The sequence below is a fragment of the Anopheles merus genome, chromosome 2L, assembly GCF_017562075.2.
Source record: "Anopheles merus strain MAF chromosome 2L, AmerM5.1, whole genome shotgun sequence".
NCBI classification, from domain to species: Eukaryota; Metazoa; Arthropoda; class Insecta; order Diptera; family Culicidae; genus Anopheles; species Anopheles merus.
In genome coordinates, this window is record NC_054083.1 from 30,024,279 (window position 1) to 30,043,376 (window position 19,098).

Sequence of the window (19,098 nt, forward strand, 5' to 3'; positions counted from 1 at the left end):
TTTGTAGCCTAATTTTGACACTCTTAGCAGGCCCTTTTTAATGTCCCTCGCTCCCCCCCTCTCCACTGTACGTCCCTGTATAATCAATGAAATTCTTTTCGATTTTAGGTAATCTGTTGTGTGTATATCATCGCACACACCGAACACTCTGGGTAACGCGTGCTCTCTCTCTCTCCCTCTCTCGCTCCCCCTCTGTGTGGCAGTGTTTAGATGTGTGTGCCGTACACGACGCCGGTGCCCGATCGAATTCCCGCAATCCTTTCTTCGTCCTTCCGTGTTTGGTGCGCTCGTGAAAAAAGTGTATTTCTACGTGCTCTCAACCCCACCCCTAACCCCGGTAGTCGTTGTTTCGTAGTGAGTGAGTGAGTGTGTTTTTTTTTCTTTTCTCTATTTGCGATCTGTGCTTTGTGAAAACTGATTGTGCAGTGTGACTAGGTTGAGAGCACGAACCCTGAACAAGTGTGGTGTACAGCTTGAAAGTTACTGTAACGGTGCGCCGTTTGCAGCTGTTTTGTTTTTTTGGGAAGCGAACCCTTTCCCCCCGGCTGGCACCTTGTTTGAATGCCCCAGCAGCAAGCGGTGCGGGAAGTCACAGAAAGCATCCCCATCCGTCCCCCCCCCACCGTCCCCCGTCCCAGAGTGATCTGCCCGAGTTCCAGCCACAACCATTGACGGCAAGCGGGTCCGCTTCCGTGCCGCGGCAGAGAAAATGTTTTTCGGTAAGTGTAACGTTTAACGGCGGAATTGAATTGCTGCACTTTTGCAACAGGGTTTGCTGTTTGATGGTCGTCGCTGGCACAATCTTCTTGGCGCGCAAAATCCTTCAATCATCGGAATGAATCGATTTACCCGACGAACTCAGCATCACCACGGACGAGCGTTGGAGCGAAAGTCACGATAATGGGATATACGATATTTCTATCTTACTAATCGGACTGCTGTATCCCCCGTAAGGGCGTAAGAAAAAGATAGGGCAAAGGCTGATAAGTTTTTTTTTTTCGGTGCGTGTGCAACCTGTGCACGGAAACAGTCCAAATCTAGCCGTGCGCGAGAGTACGCAAGCAAGCAAAAAGTCCAGTAGCACACACACACACACACACGCGCGAATGGCACGCCATGGTACGGTCGGGAGGAACCGGCAGCGGCAAGCTGCCGGCACCGGGAGCCACCGGGTGTGGAATGATAAGCGCGATAGGAGGAGTGGTTTTAAACTCGCACCAAATCTACACACCAGCAGCAGCAGCAGCTCGGTACGGAAGGCGAGGGTAGCGGCGTACGCTGTAACAACGATTACAGCCGCTGCCGCCACCGCCACTACTAACACCGTCGCTGCTGGTAGGTTGTGCCTTTGCCCGGGAGTGTGCGTATCCCCGATATATGCTGGTTCGGTGTGTTCGATGTTGCGTATCGGCAGCATGGATCAGAAGAACCGTTAACACCGAGACGGAGATTATGTTACTTGCTTTGTGCAAATGAAGCTGGTAAACTAGCTTTGCGTTGCTGCTAGTGTGCAAGCTTGCAAGAGTTTGGAAAAAGTGTGGTTTAAGGTTTAGAACAATAACGAACGTTTGAATGTACAGCTGTGCCAAAATATGAAGACTTCAATGGTGTGCTGAGCCAATGTGCTTGAGTGGAAAATTTGTTTGATAAGCGTTGATACGCTTATCTGGAATTTTATCGATGAAAAGCAGATAAAACATTACGTGATGCAGTCCAGTGTGTGTTTGTCATCATCTGTGATTGGGATTTCCGTGAACTGTATTATTTGTTTTTTTTTGTGGTGAATATGGGCTAGTTTTCGTGAAACTTATACTAGTCCATATTTAGCTTACTTCATCCCCATGCAAGTTAGGTAAACAATTAGACGAACAGCATCAAAAAATAAAAAAAAACCAAATGAAGTGGTTTTAAAACAAACCGCAAAATTAAACACCGATCAAAGCGCCATCTGTTGGATTCGCCACACACACACCATTGAGCGGTTTCAAAAAACCGCCGCTCGTATGCACGCTGGCGCTAATGTGCACCACGGGGAAGCGAAAGTAAAATGTGCTCGCTCGTACGGCGGCTCGACGGTGCCGGTGGTGAAATCCCAGACATCAACCCAGCTTAAAATTTCAGCACTATTTCACCACCTGAAGCTGTATTTGTCTATTTCCCCACAGTTTGCCATTCTAATGTTTATGCAAAATTTCCTTTTTTTTACAGCTCCAAATTTCGGTGAATTGTTCAACGAGAATGATCCAGTTAATTCCCTGAAGAAGATTGCTACTGCCAAGGAAAAACATGCAAGGTATGTTGGTTTGAATATTCCGCTAGTTCTATGGTGTGATAAAAAAGATTTTCAACTGTTCCAGTTTTCAGTATTGATTTTGTTCGATTGTACCCACAGAAATTATTTTTTAAGCATTTAATTTATGTTGTTATTATTTTTTTAAAGTGATAAGTAATGCGCATTGCATACGCACAGTGCACAGAATAATTCTCTACTCTTGCTTAAGCCGTCGAGTCAACTTCCACGCTACTTCCTCGTCCCCTCCAAAAAACCAAACCGAGGTCACCGGTGGTTTCAAAACCACATACAAACACGCAAAACCGCGCTAACAATGTTGCACCGACCGAGAGTGGTCGGTCTGCGGGGCTGGCCGTATACATTATGCGAATCAGAAATGCTACGTCGGCCGTTTTGACTACCTCAACATGAAGCGCCTTAAAGATGCTGCTGTTGGCTGGCAAGCAAAGATGCACACGGTGTGCAGCCCAAAGAGCAGTGCAATTAAAGCGCAGTACAATTGCAACATTCGCCATACGGAGCGACACATATCCCAGGCGGCACCGGCCGGCCAGCCATCCCCCCCCTCATTCCCAGAACGCTGGAACGATGTACCGTGCTAAAATGTGTGTCCTACAGTGGGGGTATGCGCGCAGCGGAGCGCAGAACGCAGCGAACGTGTGGGGCGGGCAGACCTTCAACACAGACCGGAAGCGATTCCCAATTTGCCGCGACCGAAGGAGACAAGCGTTGTCTAGACGTGGCGTTGTTGCATATGTGTGTGTGTGTGTCTGGGTGTGCTCTTCTTTTCTCAGTGTGCATGTGCAACCGGAGTAGCAGCAGCAGCAGCAGCAGCACTGCCTTTAAGATGCTGTTGCGCCAGCAATGCGCCACGTTTTTCGTACGCAGCGCCGGTACCGGAGAGACGAGTCGGGTTTATACATATATATATATATATAATTATAATTCGACCGTGCGACGGATTGAATTTTCGCCAGTCCATTTTGCGTGCATCTTCTTGCTGCATGCTGCGTTCGCGCCAATATAATGTACAGTGCGGTACCGATTTTGTCACCAGGAAGCGAAGAAGCGTTGTTTATTTAAAATTTTTGCAACACATTTTGGTGCTATAAGTGGAAGAAACTTGTATGTTAAATAATGTATATAAAGCAATTCTTCTTTCTCTTCTTGCGCAGTAACAATCAAACAGGCCGGGGCCCACTTGAATGATATCGAACTGCGAAAGACAGGCGATGCGGCGAGCGCACGAAGATTTACGACGGGTGCCGGGATCCGCAACCATACAAACCCGATTGCATTTCGCTCGATCGTGTTTGATGTGCAGCTTGCTCCCCCTGTGGGGTAGAGGGGAGGATTTGAAGGAGAGAAGATTGTGCACTTTTTTTGCAATTCGCGCCATTTCTAAAACGCGCAGCGGGTGGTGCGTCGGTGCGAGCTGTTTGTCTGTTGCGGTTTGCCGTTTTTGCAGGCTTTGAACGTTTATTTCGCTTTCAGTGCGTATGTGTGTGCGTGTGTGTCTTGATTTTGTTTTTGTTATATTTATATTTTTAGCCACAACACACTTTTTGGCAAACTCTGTCTGATGAGACTGATTTGCTGCTTCTTGTGGTTCGGCGCTTGTTCTTTCTCTCGGTCGTCTTGTTTTTCCTCTCTCTCTCTCTCGCCCGTCTTGTCTTCATTGACTGTGTGCCTGTGTGTGTATGTGTGTATTTACACACACACACACACGAGCACAAAATTCGAACATAATTTTAGCACACCGGCGTTGCGCGCCCGAAACTGTCTAGACGCGCTGCACACACCCCACAAACCCAGCCCCGCAGTGTTTGGGCCGCGCGCGCGCGCTTAAAACTAATTTTTTCGCATTTGTTTTGCAATCTATTTTCGGGCCGCGCGTGTTTTATTATGTACGCACGATTTTGTGTGTGCGTCCGACTATTGATGGCTGAGGGGAAAAAGGGATTCGAGCATTTGACTGCTGCTTGAGAAGTAAGAAATTGTAAAGGTCTATCAAAAACAAACGCGAGATAGCACAAGAGTGTGTTCGTTAAGCCTAATTAAGGTAAAGCTTGCCCACGAAAAGAAGCCCGTCGAATTGTTCAATATTGTATTTTTCTTCATGTTTCTTTTAGTTTTAAAAGCAAAAAACCGTTCCTAACCACCTCTCCATTTCCTTGCAGTTGTGTGCAGTGCGGATTGCCATCGGAACACACACACACACATCATAGAGACGGTATCGAATATCGCACAATTATGCCATGGCCTGTACGACGCGCGCGCGCGCAACTTGCAACAATGTAGTGCGAATGCTTGCGCATAAGGAGGCCGACGAACAAAACGACGAACAGAGACACAGACACACACGCAGACCGGTGGTGGGAAACGGAACCGATAAGGAAAAGTGCAAACCCACCACCCTTTCGGTGATAGTGCCGCTTTCTAGCCTGCTCGCCACTGGCCCAAAGGATTGGGGCTTGCTGGAGATGGGGCGTGAAATTGGTGACAAAACACGGGCTGAGAAGGAGCAGGCTGCAACGCTGCAAGACGAAGCGTGTGTGCAAACCCCATACACACACACACACACACATACTGCACCGGCGGTAACCCTTCGCCCCGTGTGCGACGCGCGGAACGTAGTGGCGGGTGCGCGCGGCTGCAAAACCAGACGACGAGGTCGACGGACGATGGTCTCGTCTCGGCTTTCGACGAGTTCCCGACCTACTTCAATGTGTCTGGCGTTTCATTTCTTTCCCTGCGTGCGGTTCTTTCTTTTTTTGTTTGCATGCTGCCGCTGCTGCAGTCGTGTGTGTGCGTGTGTGTGTTTGCGCCAGGTTACTTAAAATGTGGCCCCTTCCGTTGCCTCCTGCACGCAGGCAATGTACGCGCGAGCGCGCCGGCGATGTCACAGTGACACACCGCTCGCCCGCTCTCCCCGAGGGTCACACACACACACACACACACGCACCTAATGAACGTCACTGTCCAGGAGCTGGGGCGAAGCGGGACCGTGTGTGTGTTTGTATGTGACAATCCGAATGGGGTAGCGAAAAAAGGGTGCGTCGGAAGGGAAGATGGAACAGACAAGCCATCAGACAGGCTTCAGGGGTAACATGGGGGTTTGGTAGGGAATGTCTCGAGAGGGGAGGGGTCTGGTGCTGCATGCACCCAACACCCCTTTTGTTGGGTGGTGAGATAGATGCAAAGCAGTTGTTGCCGCGTCTCTCTTCTTTGGTTTTTAGACAAACTGTCTCTCTCCCCTTTTTTCATCGCTCCCTCTCGTCTGGGAGATGCAGTGAAAAGTGCATGCGAAAAAGGGGTGAACACGTTTTTCGACCTCCTCACCGGTCCCGGTTTACCCCTCCCTCCCGGCAGGATGTGTTTTGTGTCGCAGAGAAGGAGAGAGAGAGAGAGAGAGAGAGAGAGAGAGGGATGCGTGTGTATATGTATCCTTTTGTCTGTTCCGGTTGGCAAAAATTGCCGACTAGGTTGGACAGATTCAGGGCAACGGGCTGAATCCTGAATTCCGCGCGCGTGCAGCGGACATAAAAACTAAACCCCACGGGTATGCACGAGAATGCTGCAAAACTTTTCTCCAAATTGTGCAAAAAGTTTGAGTTATGCCTGCGTGTGTGTGTGCGTGCGTGTGTATGTGTTCCAAAAAGGGTTAAAACCCTTTCGGGGATTGCGCACCGGGTTGCGGGCTTAAGAGGCCGCCGGTGGAAGCTGCTGCTGCTGCTGCTGCTCCTCGCGCACATTGAACGAGTTTTGTGGCCGTTTTGCAACGCCTGTCTGGCCGGCAAAAGGGGTAAAGGATCCTTCTGAGTCATCCAAACTCTGTTCGTGTGCATGTGTATGTGTGTGTGCGCTCGATGGCCATTCTCATCTTTTCAATTGGTCCTTCAAAGGCAGTATCTGCACGTTTCGGCGACGTGCGTCCGATCGTGCCAACCAGCTGACAGAGGGACTGCAAAGGATCCAGAACGGTGCAATCGAAATCATCCTGCAGCGACTGCATGCTCGTGTGTGTGTATGTGTGGCTCTTTTTTCCTGGTAGACCTCCAGCAAAGAGGCATAATTATAATCGAATTTATTTGGAGCTAGCTAGCCCGCACACAAACGACCAGGGCACATGGTGGGGTTTGCTTTAGCTAAGGGAAGAAGGTGAAGGAACCCCTTTCTGCGACAACTGGTGTAACAGTGAGTGGTGGTGGTGGTGGTAGATCGGCCACATTGGTGCTGTTAATTGCGATTGCGGCCCCTGTGGTGGTGCCGTCTGATCCTGAACCCGTTTTGCGTTTGTCCGACGCATACACACACAGTGCTAGGTAATGTGTTAATGTGCGCGGTAGGGTTAATATCCTGTTTCTCACTCGTCCTCGGCTGTTTGATGGAACGCACAGGAACGATTTACAATTGTGCGTACGCAATAAACACACACACACACACACACACATTCACCCGGTCACCCAGGTCACTGTAAATCAAAACTTCATTATATTACGATTTATTTCCTCGATAACTCGGGGCGCGCACGGGCTTATCCCGCCGCGGGTTGGGTGGTTTTGTTTGGCAATCTCTGACCAGTTGTAGTAAATGTAGTCACATTTTAATTAGAAATCTTGCAGTGGTCGGAAGGACAAGCGCGCGAGTTTGTTAGGAGTGCATCAAGAGAGGGTTTGGGTTTAAATTAATTAGCGTTCTTGAAGTAATTGCATTAGTTGAAGAAAAGGTACATTTAATGATGGAGCGAAAGGGAACGAGAAATTATTTTTAATTTTTAAAATAATGTTTCACATTTTTTCTCATCAAATTGTGGGGCCTTATACACCAAATGATGGATTCTTTCAGTAAATATTAAATACATTTAAATTGGATTAAATTCTTTTATTTAAATAAACATTTAGTTCAATCTAATAAGGGTGTAATTTAAATATTAGCGGTAAAAAACGAACAAAATAAGTTTTGAATGTACAGCTGGTATGGAGCTGGTACAGGATGGTAGAAAATGTTGCAATTCGTTGGAAAATAGTATTTATTTTCATTTCGATGGTTATCGATGGCTCCATTTTAGATGGTTATTTTGTTAAATATCATTGACGTCACGTTCTCTCGTAGTGGTGCGAGCTCGGAATAGGACCTATCCGATTCCGATTCCATGTTTATAATCAATTCCGGCGCCAATTACCAATTACCGATTCCGAAATCACTTCCGGAAACTGATTCCGGACCTACTATCCGGAATCGATTCCAGAAAAGTTCGGAGGTAGTCGGAATCGATTTCGACGAAAATTTAATTCCCATCACTATTCTCTTGATTACTGCATGTGACATCATTCTTTTCTCTTATTTTTCGCGAATTTGTAGACAAAAAGCTGACTTTTATGAAATGCGAATTATTAAGACACGATGGTGAATTTCGATACTTTCGGACCTGTTCATTATTAAAATTAATACTTTTTTACATTTTGTCGTGCATAATGTAACTACAATACAGCAAACAGTGGTATTAATAAGCATCTAATTGCTTACGAGAGTCACACTACGAATGCATGTCCTTGTCGATGGTGCGAATATATGAATCTTGCTCGTAAAACAATCGACCCTGTTAATGATTCTTGTTAGTGTCTTACCAACCACTCCCTACACTCATACATTCACCATATGTTGATAGATTTTTGGTGAAAATTTACCTTTTTCTTGGCCATTATGGGACACGCCATAATGCTGCCGGTTTCTTTTTTCTTCATTATTCCCCCCCAAAAGGTTTGCCTCCTTAGTGCGGCGCACCGTCATCCCTCTCATTTCATCCCCCCACAAAACAGCCGTCCACCGGCAGCCAATGGGCTTTTCCAATTATTGGCTTTAATTTATTTTGAATAATAAAATTAAAAATGCCCCTCGTTCCTTTACCTCTGTGTGGTGCACGGCAAAGACGGCGGGTTGTTGTGATGGCTGCGGCGCGGTATCATTAATGCACCGCTGATCCTGCTGCTCGCTGTTAAAATGCATTCCATCACATACACAGGACACAAAGCGGGGAAAGGGGGGGGGGGTGGGTGAGGCTAGCGGTAGCAAACGGTATGTGTGCGCGCTCACAGCACGAAGGAAGCGCAAGAAATGCACCCCAAAATTGCGCCAGCAGCCACAGGGGGGGAAGGCGGAGCGCGGAAAAGAAGCCGCAGCACTCAGAACGGTAATTTCGAGTTGTAAAACGAACAGACGGGTGAAGGGGGGGTGGGGGGCACCTGGAGGAGCACACCCAGGTCGTTGTGTCTGTCGTCTGTGTGGTGTATAAAATTGTCCGAAAATTATGTGTGTATAATGGGTGGAATTACAAACATAAAAACGGCATCGTAAAAGTGGAAAGAATTTTATTCTTCCCCTTCACGGGGTTTGCTCAGCTTTCTAATGAAGAAAGGAGAGTGTAGAGCGAAAGGGGAGAGAGCGTTGACGGAATTTGTGCATTCCGTCGTGTGTGTGTGCATTTGCAGCCGGGGTGGCGAGCCCTGCTGCGCTTAGTCATGTGGTAAAGAAGTTATTTTGTTTTGCTTTAGTTTGGGCGCTTTTGGGGGGGGGTTGTTTCTGGTAACGAGCGCAGCGGGTGTGTTCATTTCCATTTTTATGTGTTGTTTATTTGCTCCTTACGATCGGCGGCAATGCGTGAAAGCTTTCGCTACCAATTGGGGACAGAAGGAGGAGGATTGGAATGAAAAGTGTGTAAGAAGTGTGCGGAAAGAGATGCATTTTTTTAATGAAAAATGGACGAAGCGCTGGCAAAAGCATCACTCATCAGTTGTTTTATTTTTTGTCGAAGGATCCTTTTGGAAAGAATTTAGAGCAAACGGCATCATTAGGTTTAGACGTTTCTTCACTAATGTCTCTTTTAAAAAGAATTCCGTTGCCTTGCTTGCTGCCTCAACAACTCTAATATAACTCTAATACCTTTCCAGGACACTCTCAAACACCCCATTAGTTCCGTTTGCTTATTTATCGGTCGTTTGATGCACTTTATTAGTGAAAGTTAATGATCGAGAACAGAACTAGTAGCACACAGCACTTTGCTCCGGAGCTGACGTCTCGTAAATTTGATCAATTTAGTGAGAGTAAAAATGTGTTTTGCTTCGATAGGCATGATATCTCCAAGGCGGGGAAGGCTAAAAAATTTGTCCTACCCTACTGTTTATTGATTAGACAGAGAAGCGAATGCCATCCTGGCAGTGAACTCCCTTTTGCCGTTAATAATTTTGCTCCCCTCGTGGACAACGCTTTTCATTTCGGGCTTCCGATTCATTTCGATAGTCAAACCGAACGACTAAGGAAGTGTTATCGATACGATCTCAAGCCACCTTTAGGGACATGTCGCTGTTCCCGTTCGGTGGCAACGTTTCTGAGGGGAATACACCATTGATATCCTAACGTTCTGGAGCCTCGGACCCCTCGCGTGTTGTACAGATGGCGCCGAACCAATGCGATCACGATCTCGCGAAGAGCGAAACATGTTAGTTAAGGTGTGTTGATGTGGGATTAAAAGAAAAGGGCAGATTACAGTCACAATCCTGTGTAATGTCCGAATGTTCGCTCTTGGTAATGAGGCGGGGAAATGTGTATCTTTTTACCATGAAACAAAAGGGACAGTGGCGTTTGTTTCCTCTTTTTCGGTAGCGTTTGCCTATACTTTGCCGCATGCTTTCTTGGATCTTTGATTAGTGTTAACACACTACAGCCGCACACACCTGTCGCTTGTACGCATCTTGAATCCTGCTCACTGATATGATGAGGTAGCCATCTGTGAGTGTATTTACGTTTCCGTTGGGGGAACGTCTTCGTTCGTGGGTCACACATGATAGAGAAAAACAGGTCAACGATCTTATTGTATAGGGCACGTGCCTTCCAATGCTTTGTTTCCAAAAACCTTCAACTCCGATGATGATGACGGCCAAAAGCAATTGAACGATTCGTCGTCCTAATATACTCGTTTTGAAGAGAAATCTGAACCTTTACTTGAGGTTCAAATTACCTTCCTGTGCGCGCATTTAATGGTGTTGTGAGCGCTTGGTTAGTGTTGGTGCAGTTGTGGTCATCAAATGAACTGATCAAAGCGTTTCTCTCAATAGTCTTGAACCCAGTACGAGCTTGTAAGTTAACTCCGGCCTCCGAATTACTCTATGATGTTAATCCCACAGGGGCAAGCTTATACTCAATCAGGTTCATATTATTTTTACCTTTCCCATCGTTATCTTAACCGTGTTTGTTCTTTAGTAAATTGTCCCGTAGCGAATACGGCCAACGATTCAATCAAATCGTGTGCTGCCCGTGTTTGAATGTTTCGTTTGCTTTCCTTCCCCCCGTATATTCAGCACGTCAATCGGTTTGCTGTTGGTTGGAACAATTTAACGGAAAATAAGCGATGCTGCCAATTAATGGTTTGAAATGAAAATTAATGATCACTGGCGCGGGGTGCGCCCTCTCGTTTTTCGCAGGTTGAGTCGTACGGGGATTCCTCTTGTCCTCGGTACGGAGAAAAATCGGTCGTTTGCAAAACGCCACTGCTGCACCAGGACAGGGAGCAGGAATGGTGCACTCATCCATCATTGCAACTTTCCGCTTGCGGATGATGCGGTTTGATGACAATCGGTGCGGGTGCGTGCGGAGTGTGTGCGTGTGTCACTGAAAGTCGAAGCGTACCAGTACGTCGCTCACCGGGTTGTGTCCACCCTACCCTACTACACACACACATAGCCGTACACCCTACACGCCCACATATGGGATCGGTTTTGGCCGTTTGGCGAACATGTGGATGGGAAAAGGCGCACTCCCAATCAGCCGGCAAAAATGAGAAATTGATCATCCTTTCAATATGGTAACAGATGTGCGCGCTTGCACCATCACCACCACCATCACTGCGCTGCATCTGCAGTTTGTACCCAAAAAAAAGGGGGAAAAAGGTCCGAAAGGACACGGGCTGGGTGTGTTAAGCTTTTGCCTTACCGTACGCACGGTGCCAAAAAAAAAAAGAATGAAGGGGTTCTGTTTAAAGTTGTTTGAGCAGCAGTCAAACAAGGAAACAATCCTCTTTCTCTCTTTTTTAATGTATGATTAGAAGATTGCCAACATGCGCAGCTGATTGGCAATATATAGAATGATAATTTATCGATTGCAGCTAATCAGCTTTCCGGGCATGCAGCTCGTTTTATGCAAGTTCAGCAGCGCACTTTCCCTGCTTCGATATGCTCGTTCTTCGACTTGTGTAATATGTGCTGTATTAGTTTCAATTAACTCTTACGCTCAATCTTTCATCGCGAAAGGTAAGCTAATGCACACACACATCATTGGCTTCCTGTAAATCCCTTTGGTGTAGAGCTCAGCAATTGGAGCAAGGGTTCGAAGGTAAGAGCGTGAAGGGACAGCGAACGTGATAGAGAATACAGCTAAATCTGATAAACTTCTGAGCTTCAAACTACGGAGACTTTAGGATTTATTGGCATTTAATATTTTCTTACTAATAATTTTAATCGCTCAAACCTCTTTATAACTCACTTTACTACAGCAAACCTTCTACATTTGAGGATCCTCGGCAGAAGTTAAGATAGTTCGCGCCCTGATATCTATATTTAATCTGATCAGTTCCGTTTCGAATTATTCCGTGAATAGAAAGATATTGTTATATTGACCAATTTCATTACCGAAGTAAAATACAATGAGCTTGTAAAATGTAATCCGAGCTGTTGAGCTGCAGACGTTCACGTCCAAAAAGTCTGAATTTTTACTAGTTAGGATTCATCCATCCATCCATCCAGTTCTATTTGAATTTCTACATCAAAACTGTTTCACGCCCTGTTCTACGCCTAACAGCACTGGTGACAGCAAGCCCATAATTGTTGGGAACATCAACAGCAAAAAAAAAAACTTCCTCCCGAAGCGCAGCTTCCACACGAAGTACGCTGGGAAGCGTACGATGCACCTCGGTGTAATCTATTTCATGTGTCATCCAACTTCCGGTTGTCGCTGTCGATTTGTTGCCGTAAATGTCATTTCGATTCAAACATCTGTCCGTGTTTTTTTCTGCCGACTTCTTCTTCTTGTATGCTGTCTTCCTGCTGCATAACGAGATGTGGAAGCGCATTTGCTGCGATGCATCAGAGCGCGACCACGGCGCTCAGTGAGTGCGAGAGTGCAATCACGGTGTCTCACCACTGGCTCACCCTGGCTCGGTGTCCTTTTTCCTGGAAAAGCCGAAGTCGGAGTGAGTGCCTCCAGTTGTGTCGTGTGTCGGGATGTTGCCGAGATCACACCGGCATGGTGGTACTGTACATCCAGTTGTGTTGAGACCTCCGAAAACCTCTGGACGGTTGCGGAAAGAGGGCCCAAACATAAAGAGTAATGAAGGGTAGGGCGAGCAGACCAAACCAAGCCAAGCCTGGTTGTTCGAGCGGATGCGGCGCTGTACCGAATCTCGACGGTCCTGTGGGACCTAAGCTCACACATACATACATAGGAACACACACACCCATGCGTGCGTACGTACTAGATATTAGCCCTAAACACTCACACACATTTGAATAGACAGTACAGAGGAGAAAGGAAGAAAGGGAAGGAAGGAAAAAAAGTTATTTGAAATTGTTGTATGATGATATGCCAGTTCGTAATGCATTTAAAATTTCAAACACAAACAAGCTTGAGAGTTAAAGAGAGGGAGAGACAGCGAGAGTATGGAGAGGAAAGAGAAGGACAGCGATTGTTTAAAATGGATTGGCTTTGCCCGCTCGGTCGGAAGGTGAGAAGCCCAAAAGTGGGAAACAAGGACCCTGGTAGAAGAGAACTCCCTGGCCCGGGGATTCGAGTACGCAGGTACGTAGAAAGAAGCAACGGTAGGGGAAGAGGAGAAAGGACCCGTAAAACCCAAGCCCTCTCGACGACGGCACGCAGATGTTATAGGTGTGTGCTGTCGGACGGATCGGATGGATTACAACACACATCATCGTGTGTTTCGTGTTATTTTCTTCTTTATCGGGGAGCGTTCGTCGCAGCCCCGACCGCCGCGTCGCTCACAACACCGCACGTTCAGCTGTCGCTGGTGGTACACATTCTCGCGGTGGCCTGGCTAGTGGTGGCTGGAATGGGGCGCGCTTTTTAGGCTTTCCTCCTGGAGCAAGCTTTGTGCGATTCGATTCGAGCACATCGAGCACTCTGTGGACAGGAGGAAGAAGTGTTGCAGTGTTGTAGGTCGCGCAAATAATTGCAACCAGCGACTAATGATGGCTCATTTGTTGCATGTTCCCGAAATGCAAATGAGCGGGCAGCGTGCGCACACAACATGTTAACGGATGCGAGCTCGAACGAGAAGCGATTTGTTGTCGTTTAGTTTTGGTGCTTTTTGTGTGTATTATTTTGGAGTAAGGTAGGGGAGTAAGGGTTGGGATAAGAATGACCAAAAGTGTAGTAATGAGTCGTGTTGATTTCTGCATCCTTAGAGCTAGTTAGAGTTTGAGTTCAAATTGAACCTCCATTAACTGCACTAACTGCAGCGATTAGGCATAATGCGGGAGGGGCGGCGCCGTTATGTGTTTCGAGTTCTTTATAGCTGTTAAAGGCATTATTTACATTTACATGTCCATTATTACAGTCATTGTCTACGGTAATTGTCTTCTTCATTTACAAAATCTTGATCATTTTACGATTACCTTTATGAAATCATTTGTAGGTCTCGTTAACGACTGTTTTAAGACCATTTAATTTACTGCTTAAATTTGTACATTTTGCAAAGCATTTTATAATTTTCTTTTCAACTGTTGAGAGTTCTAGATGACAAATACCGCATTGCTTCAAACTACGGAGACTTTAGGATTTATTGGCATTTAATATTTTCTTACTAATAATTTTAATCGCTCAAACCTCTTTATAACTCACTTTACTACAGCAAACCTTCTACATTTGAGAAAAAATAAATGTTTCTAAAAATTTTACTCAAAACATTGCAAAAAAAAATCATAAAATTGCATTTTGATTCATATTCCGGACAGTTTCGAGTTAATGTTTCAAATTGCGGACGTTTTGATTCGAATTCCGCACAGCCTCAAAATTTCGTCTATAATCTTCAAATTCACACTAACATTTAAAGCTTTTTGGTGTTTAACGTATTTTATGATTCAAACACCCAATTCTGAGTGATTCTGAGTGATCCTCCTAATCCGGCAGAACGACAGTCTTAAACGAGGTTTGGCGCTTTTTTTTTTCTCTCGCACTCGTAGTTGCATAGAACCGAAGAACTGCTATGCGAATTTCCTGTATCAATGCATTTGTCACATACATCTTCAAATATGGTTCTTCTCTTGTTATTATCACTGTCAAAAAAAAGAAAGTTTATGCAATTAATCACTGGTCCTAGGGGTCAAAGACATGTTTAATACATTCTAGTAAATCATGGCAATTATTTAAAATTAAAAATAGATATGGCCAGGGACTGGATATGAAAAAAAAATCAACCAAAAACATGCCGAATATCAGGATTTTTTTTTTCAAAACTTTCTTTTGCAATTTTTAAATATATATCTGAGTACACGTACAATTTGTAAGAAAAATTCTTAACAATTTAGCATAAAAATAACTCTCGTGCGTATGCTATGTGCTAGTAATGTGCTCTATGCAGCGCACTCACGGCTCCGATCTGACTCCGACTATTGTTAGTCCGATTTCGACTCCGGCAAAATTGAACCACTAGATCCGCCCGGAGTCGGGGTCGGCTGGAGTCGTCCGGAGTCGTCTGGAGTGTTCTGGAGTCGTCCGGAGTCGCCCGGAGTCGCCCGGAGGCGCCAGGAGTCGTCCGGAGTCGCCCGGAGGCGCCGGGAGGTGCCCGGAGGCGCCATGAGTTGTCTGGAGCCGTCCGGAGTCGTCCGGAGTCGGAGTCATTCGGAGTCGTCTAGAGTCGATCGGAGTCGATACGTGTTTTGTGATCAGGCATTTCATTTCGTTATGTTGTTTTGTCTTTCACTGTGCGTTGTTTCGCAGACCGACTCTGAACGAATCCGGACAATTTCTACTTCGAATGACTCCGGGCGACTCTGGACGACTCTGAACGACTCCGAACGACTCCGGATGTCTCCGACTTCCAATAACTCTGGGCAACTCCGAACTACTCCGAATGACTCCGGACGACTCAGATTCCCACTCCGAAAGACTCCGAGCGACTTCGGACGGCTCCGACTGCGGATGACTCCGGATGGCTCCGGACGGCTCCGGACGACTACTGGCGGCTCCGGACGACTCTGAGTAATGCAGGGCGGACCTATCTTCCGGAGTCGATTCCGAATTGATTGGATTCGGATTGGAGTCGACCGGATCAGAGTCGGATCGTATTTTTGCCATCTCTACCCATCACTACTATGTGCTCTTACCTCTTATTTGACTTCATTGCTTTTGCCAGGGATGAGGTACTGCTATGGTGTGTTGTTCGTTGCTGTTGCATTTAAATTTGCTATCGTTTGAAATCACCGACCAAAGTGTTTAATTATTCGTGTATGGGTGTGTGTTATGGAATCACAAAATTAAACCAATTAATGTTAAATTCAATTAGCTTCACAATCTAAACTAAAATTCCAGCACTTTTGCTGCAAACGGCTTGAAGGGGCGCGCACTAGCCTCCCTTCCAGCGAAAAAGGACACCAAAACGGCGGGGCAAAATCGATTTTTGATGTAATAACGCCAATGAGACGAAATAACCATTCCTTGCTTCCTTCCGCTAGTCTGTGCACGTCCATCCATGGTGGTGTACAATTAATTCGATATTGAAACGAAACGGGAAGTGTTTATTCGAAAACCGTATTGCATAAATTAGCGGCCCAGGATCGATAATAATCGCATTAATATAAGGGAGAGAAGGAGGGCACCGTTTAGTGCAGGACTTAGCCCAGCGAAGTGTTGTTGTTTTCAGATATAACGTTGGTGGTGGTGCTGTGGGTCGGTCACCCTTTCTCAACAAATTCGGGGGTTAGCGTTTGCGATAAAGTGGACTTGTAAAGTTAAATTAGTTGACGGATTTTCCGGATCTCTCCTTTGGCAGTTGCACACAAGTGCCCGTGCTAAATTGGGACGGCATATTTATGGCTATATGTGTGTGTGTGTTGCATAAATGAGAAATTAATTTTTCGATTCTCCACCCCTTTTGATCGATTGGTGGATATGAATCTGAATTTCGGTTCTATTTCTACCCCACATTGAATTGGAAATAATTCTACAGGGGCAGGGCACAGCAAGCCAATCTTTTCGGAACTGATGATTTTATTCAACTGTATGTGCGTGTGTATGTTTTCTCCTCTCTCTCTCTCTCTCTCTCTCTCTCTCTCTCTCTCTCTCTCTCTCTCTCTCTCTCTCTCTCTCTATCTCTCTCTCTCTGTGCGTGCAATCCCAACGTGTGTGAAAAGTTATCCTTCAACGAACATGCTTTGGGCCAAGCGAATGTGCGAATTTATTCCTCGTCCCATTTGCTGTAGACCGGAAGTAACAAACAGCGCTCTACAGAAACGCTCGATTGCACCTCTCTCTACCGCCTGGAATGCTATGTGCGTGTGTGTGTGCGGGAAACAAATTTGCATACATTATGAAATGATTAAATAAAATTTATTTACCACCAGGGTGCCGTTCGAAGCGGTGAAGCATAATTTACGACAGCGCCCTCTCACACTCACTGGTTGGTGTGGGAGTGGGGACTATGGACGCGCTGGGCGGCCCGGAGGAGGGGTATTTAGTCCCCGAGGGTGAAAACATGCCGTTGCAGGTTAAGCTAAAGATGCGCGAGCTATGGGCAAAGAGGGCTCTCGATGGTAAAAGAAGGATTGGGAATTTGTCGTTTAGTTTTACATATTTCAATCATGATAGAGACATGTGTGTGTGTGTGCTAGTTGCACGATGAAGATGAGAATGTCAGGATAATGTGAGCGGAACAGTGAGGAATATAGTATAGGGGTTAGTTAAGAGATGTGAGATAAAATCTGCAATGAAAGGTAGAGGTTAATAAGGCGAAAAACGTATGGTTTCATCTGACGCTTCTTATCTACGTAAATGTATCTTATTAGAGAAAAAGGTGATGATGAAATGGGTACTCAGAATGAAAAGAAAAGTAAAAATGCTAATGGAAATATCTAGGCGCTCGATTAAATGAAAACTGAGGCTTTTCTGTGTCGATAAAGTTAATTTGACTTTTTTTTTATAACGTGATGTTTTTGATTGCATTTATCAAAATATCGATCAACATGTAGAAGACTTGATAACAAATGAAATGATTCGTAAACTATTCAAATAGTTTTTGCCAATGAAAAGTTACATTTCACTTAGCTTTTTCTCATTTGCAGTTGACATCAAAATTTCATTTCAAATCAAAAACATCCAAGTTGGAAGGTTCTTTTGATTGAATATAGGTTTTTTTATAAAGAAGATTTGTTTTTATATTTATATTTATTTATATTTCTTTATTTCTATCCATAAAATTGTGATTCTTTTGATTAGACGACGTAGGCCTTGTTTTATCTGTCGAGATACAGCATTCAGTGATTTGTTATGAATTGTAGCCTCGAACCTGCAACCACTGTTATGTAGGAGTGCACGCCTCGACACGGAATCATAATGTCACTCATCTAGGCAGACGCTAAACAGCAAATTTAAATTGTCGATGCAATGGTCGATGCATGTCAAAAGTGACTGATTTTTGTAGGGACTATGTGCGATTAGATATTCGTGCATAAAATAAAGCTAAAATGACGTTCATGAAAACGTTTGCTTTCTTGCCTGTTCAAGATATTTAACTCACTTCAAGAACAGAGCATTTTTTTTTTCAACGCTGCCATAACAAATATTGTCAAAACCATAACAACGGCTCCACTCTGATACCCATTTTCAGCCAAGAACACCCAAGTCGGCTAAAGCTTTTACATTTGTCATATTAATTTTAGTTCCCCACGCCCCACTCCCTAAAACCGTCTTTCATCCATACTTGTCCGGGACAGGGCAGATAGACGTTTCTGTTTTCTATTGTGTTTCGGGCTGCGCTTACAATAATCCAGCGCGCAGCAATTGTGGCCGAACAATGAAATGCATTTTCTTGCAGAATACAATTAAGCGATGGGCCGCTCGGTCAGCAAAGCGGGCTTTTCGGGAGGGGTCAGTTTTTTGGTTGGGCACGGGCGCATAATTGCATTTTAATCATTCGTCTGGGGGATGGATGATGTTGAGAGTTTTGGACGACGTTCGGTAAATTCTGAATGCTCTAAAAAGTAAAGAATGTATACGAGTGCTGTAGGCGATGGTAGAAGAATCTGGTTGAGGGAAAACTCTGTAAAATTGAATCCTGCTAAAGCAAGGTTCACCGCACTCTCTCGTCTACCCGCTCCATCCCAGCACACGCAAGTATAATGAATTTCTCTTCAAAGGGTGCTGCCGGATTCAGATATTGCTGTGTTTTAATTTTCCGTGCTTTGAACGAGAACTTTCCACGGCTTTTGGGTGGGGTGGAAAGTTGGTGGCGAAGAATATATTCAATATCTCCACACCAAGCAAGAAGAAAGGAGAAATCCTGCTCCTGCCGGCCTTACTGGAGCTTCTGTTGGCAGTGTAGCCAGCGCAAGCGAGGAAGGACGTGTGCAACGGTATGCCCGAGAGCAGCGGTACATACATCCGATGCGTTTCATTTGCAGCTGCCACAGAAATTTGTGCCTTCGAGGGAATGAAAAATGAAAGAGAAAACGAATCCGCTGGCGTTTTTCAGCGTCGCTGCTGCTTCAGAAACGCCTTGCCTAGGTGTGGGTGTGGTGGAAAGG

At 45.5% G+C, this 19,098-nt stretch overlaps 1 protein-coding gene across 6 annotated transcripts in view; it reads left to right on the forward strand.

Annotated features, from left to right (window-relative positions):
- The window catches only part of LOC121593912, a 123,579-nt gene that overhangs the window by 1,181 nt on the left and 103,300 nt on the right, over window positions 1-19,098 (forward strand). For 4 of the 6 annotated variants that reach the window (XM_041916682.1, XM_041916684.1, XM_041916685.1 and 1 more), the window contains exons 2-3: window positions 109-719; window positions 2,209-2,293. In XM_041916682.1, the coding sequence (XP_041772616.1) occupies window positions 710-719; window positions 2,209-2,293 (95 nt within the window). In that variant the 5' untranslated portion in view covers window positions 109-709. Of the gene's footprint in view, window positions 1-108; window positions 720-1,091; window positions 1,336-2,208; window positions 2,294-19,098 lie in introns of those variants that run through there. The other 2 variants (XM_041916686.1, XM_041916681.1) reach the window with 2 other exon arrangements.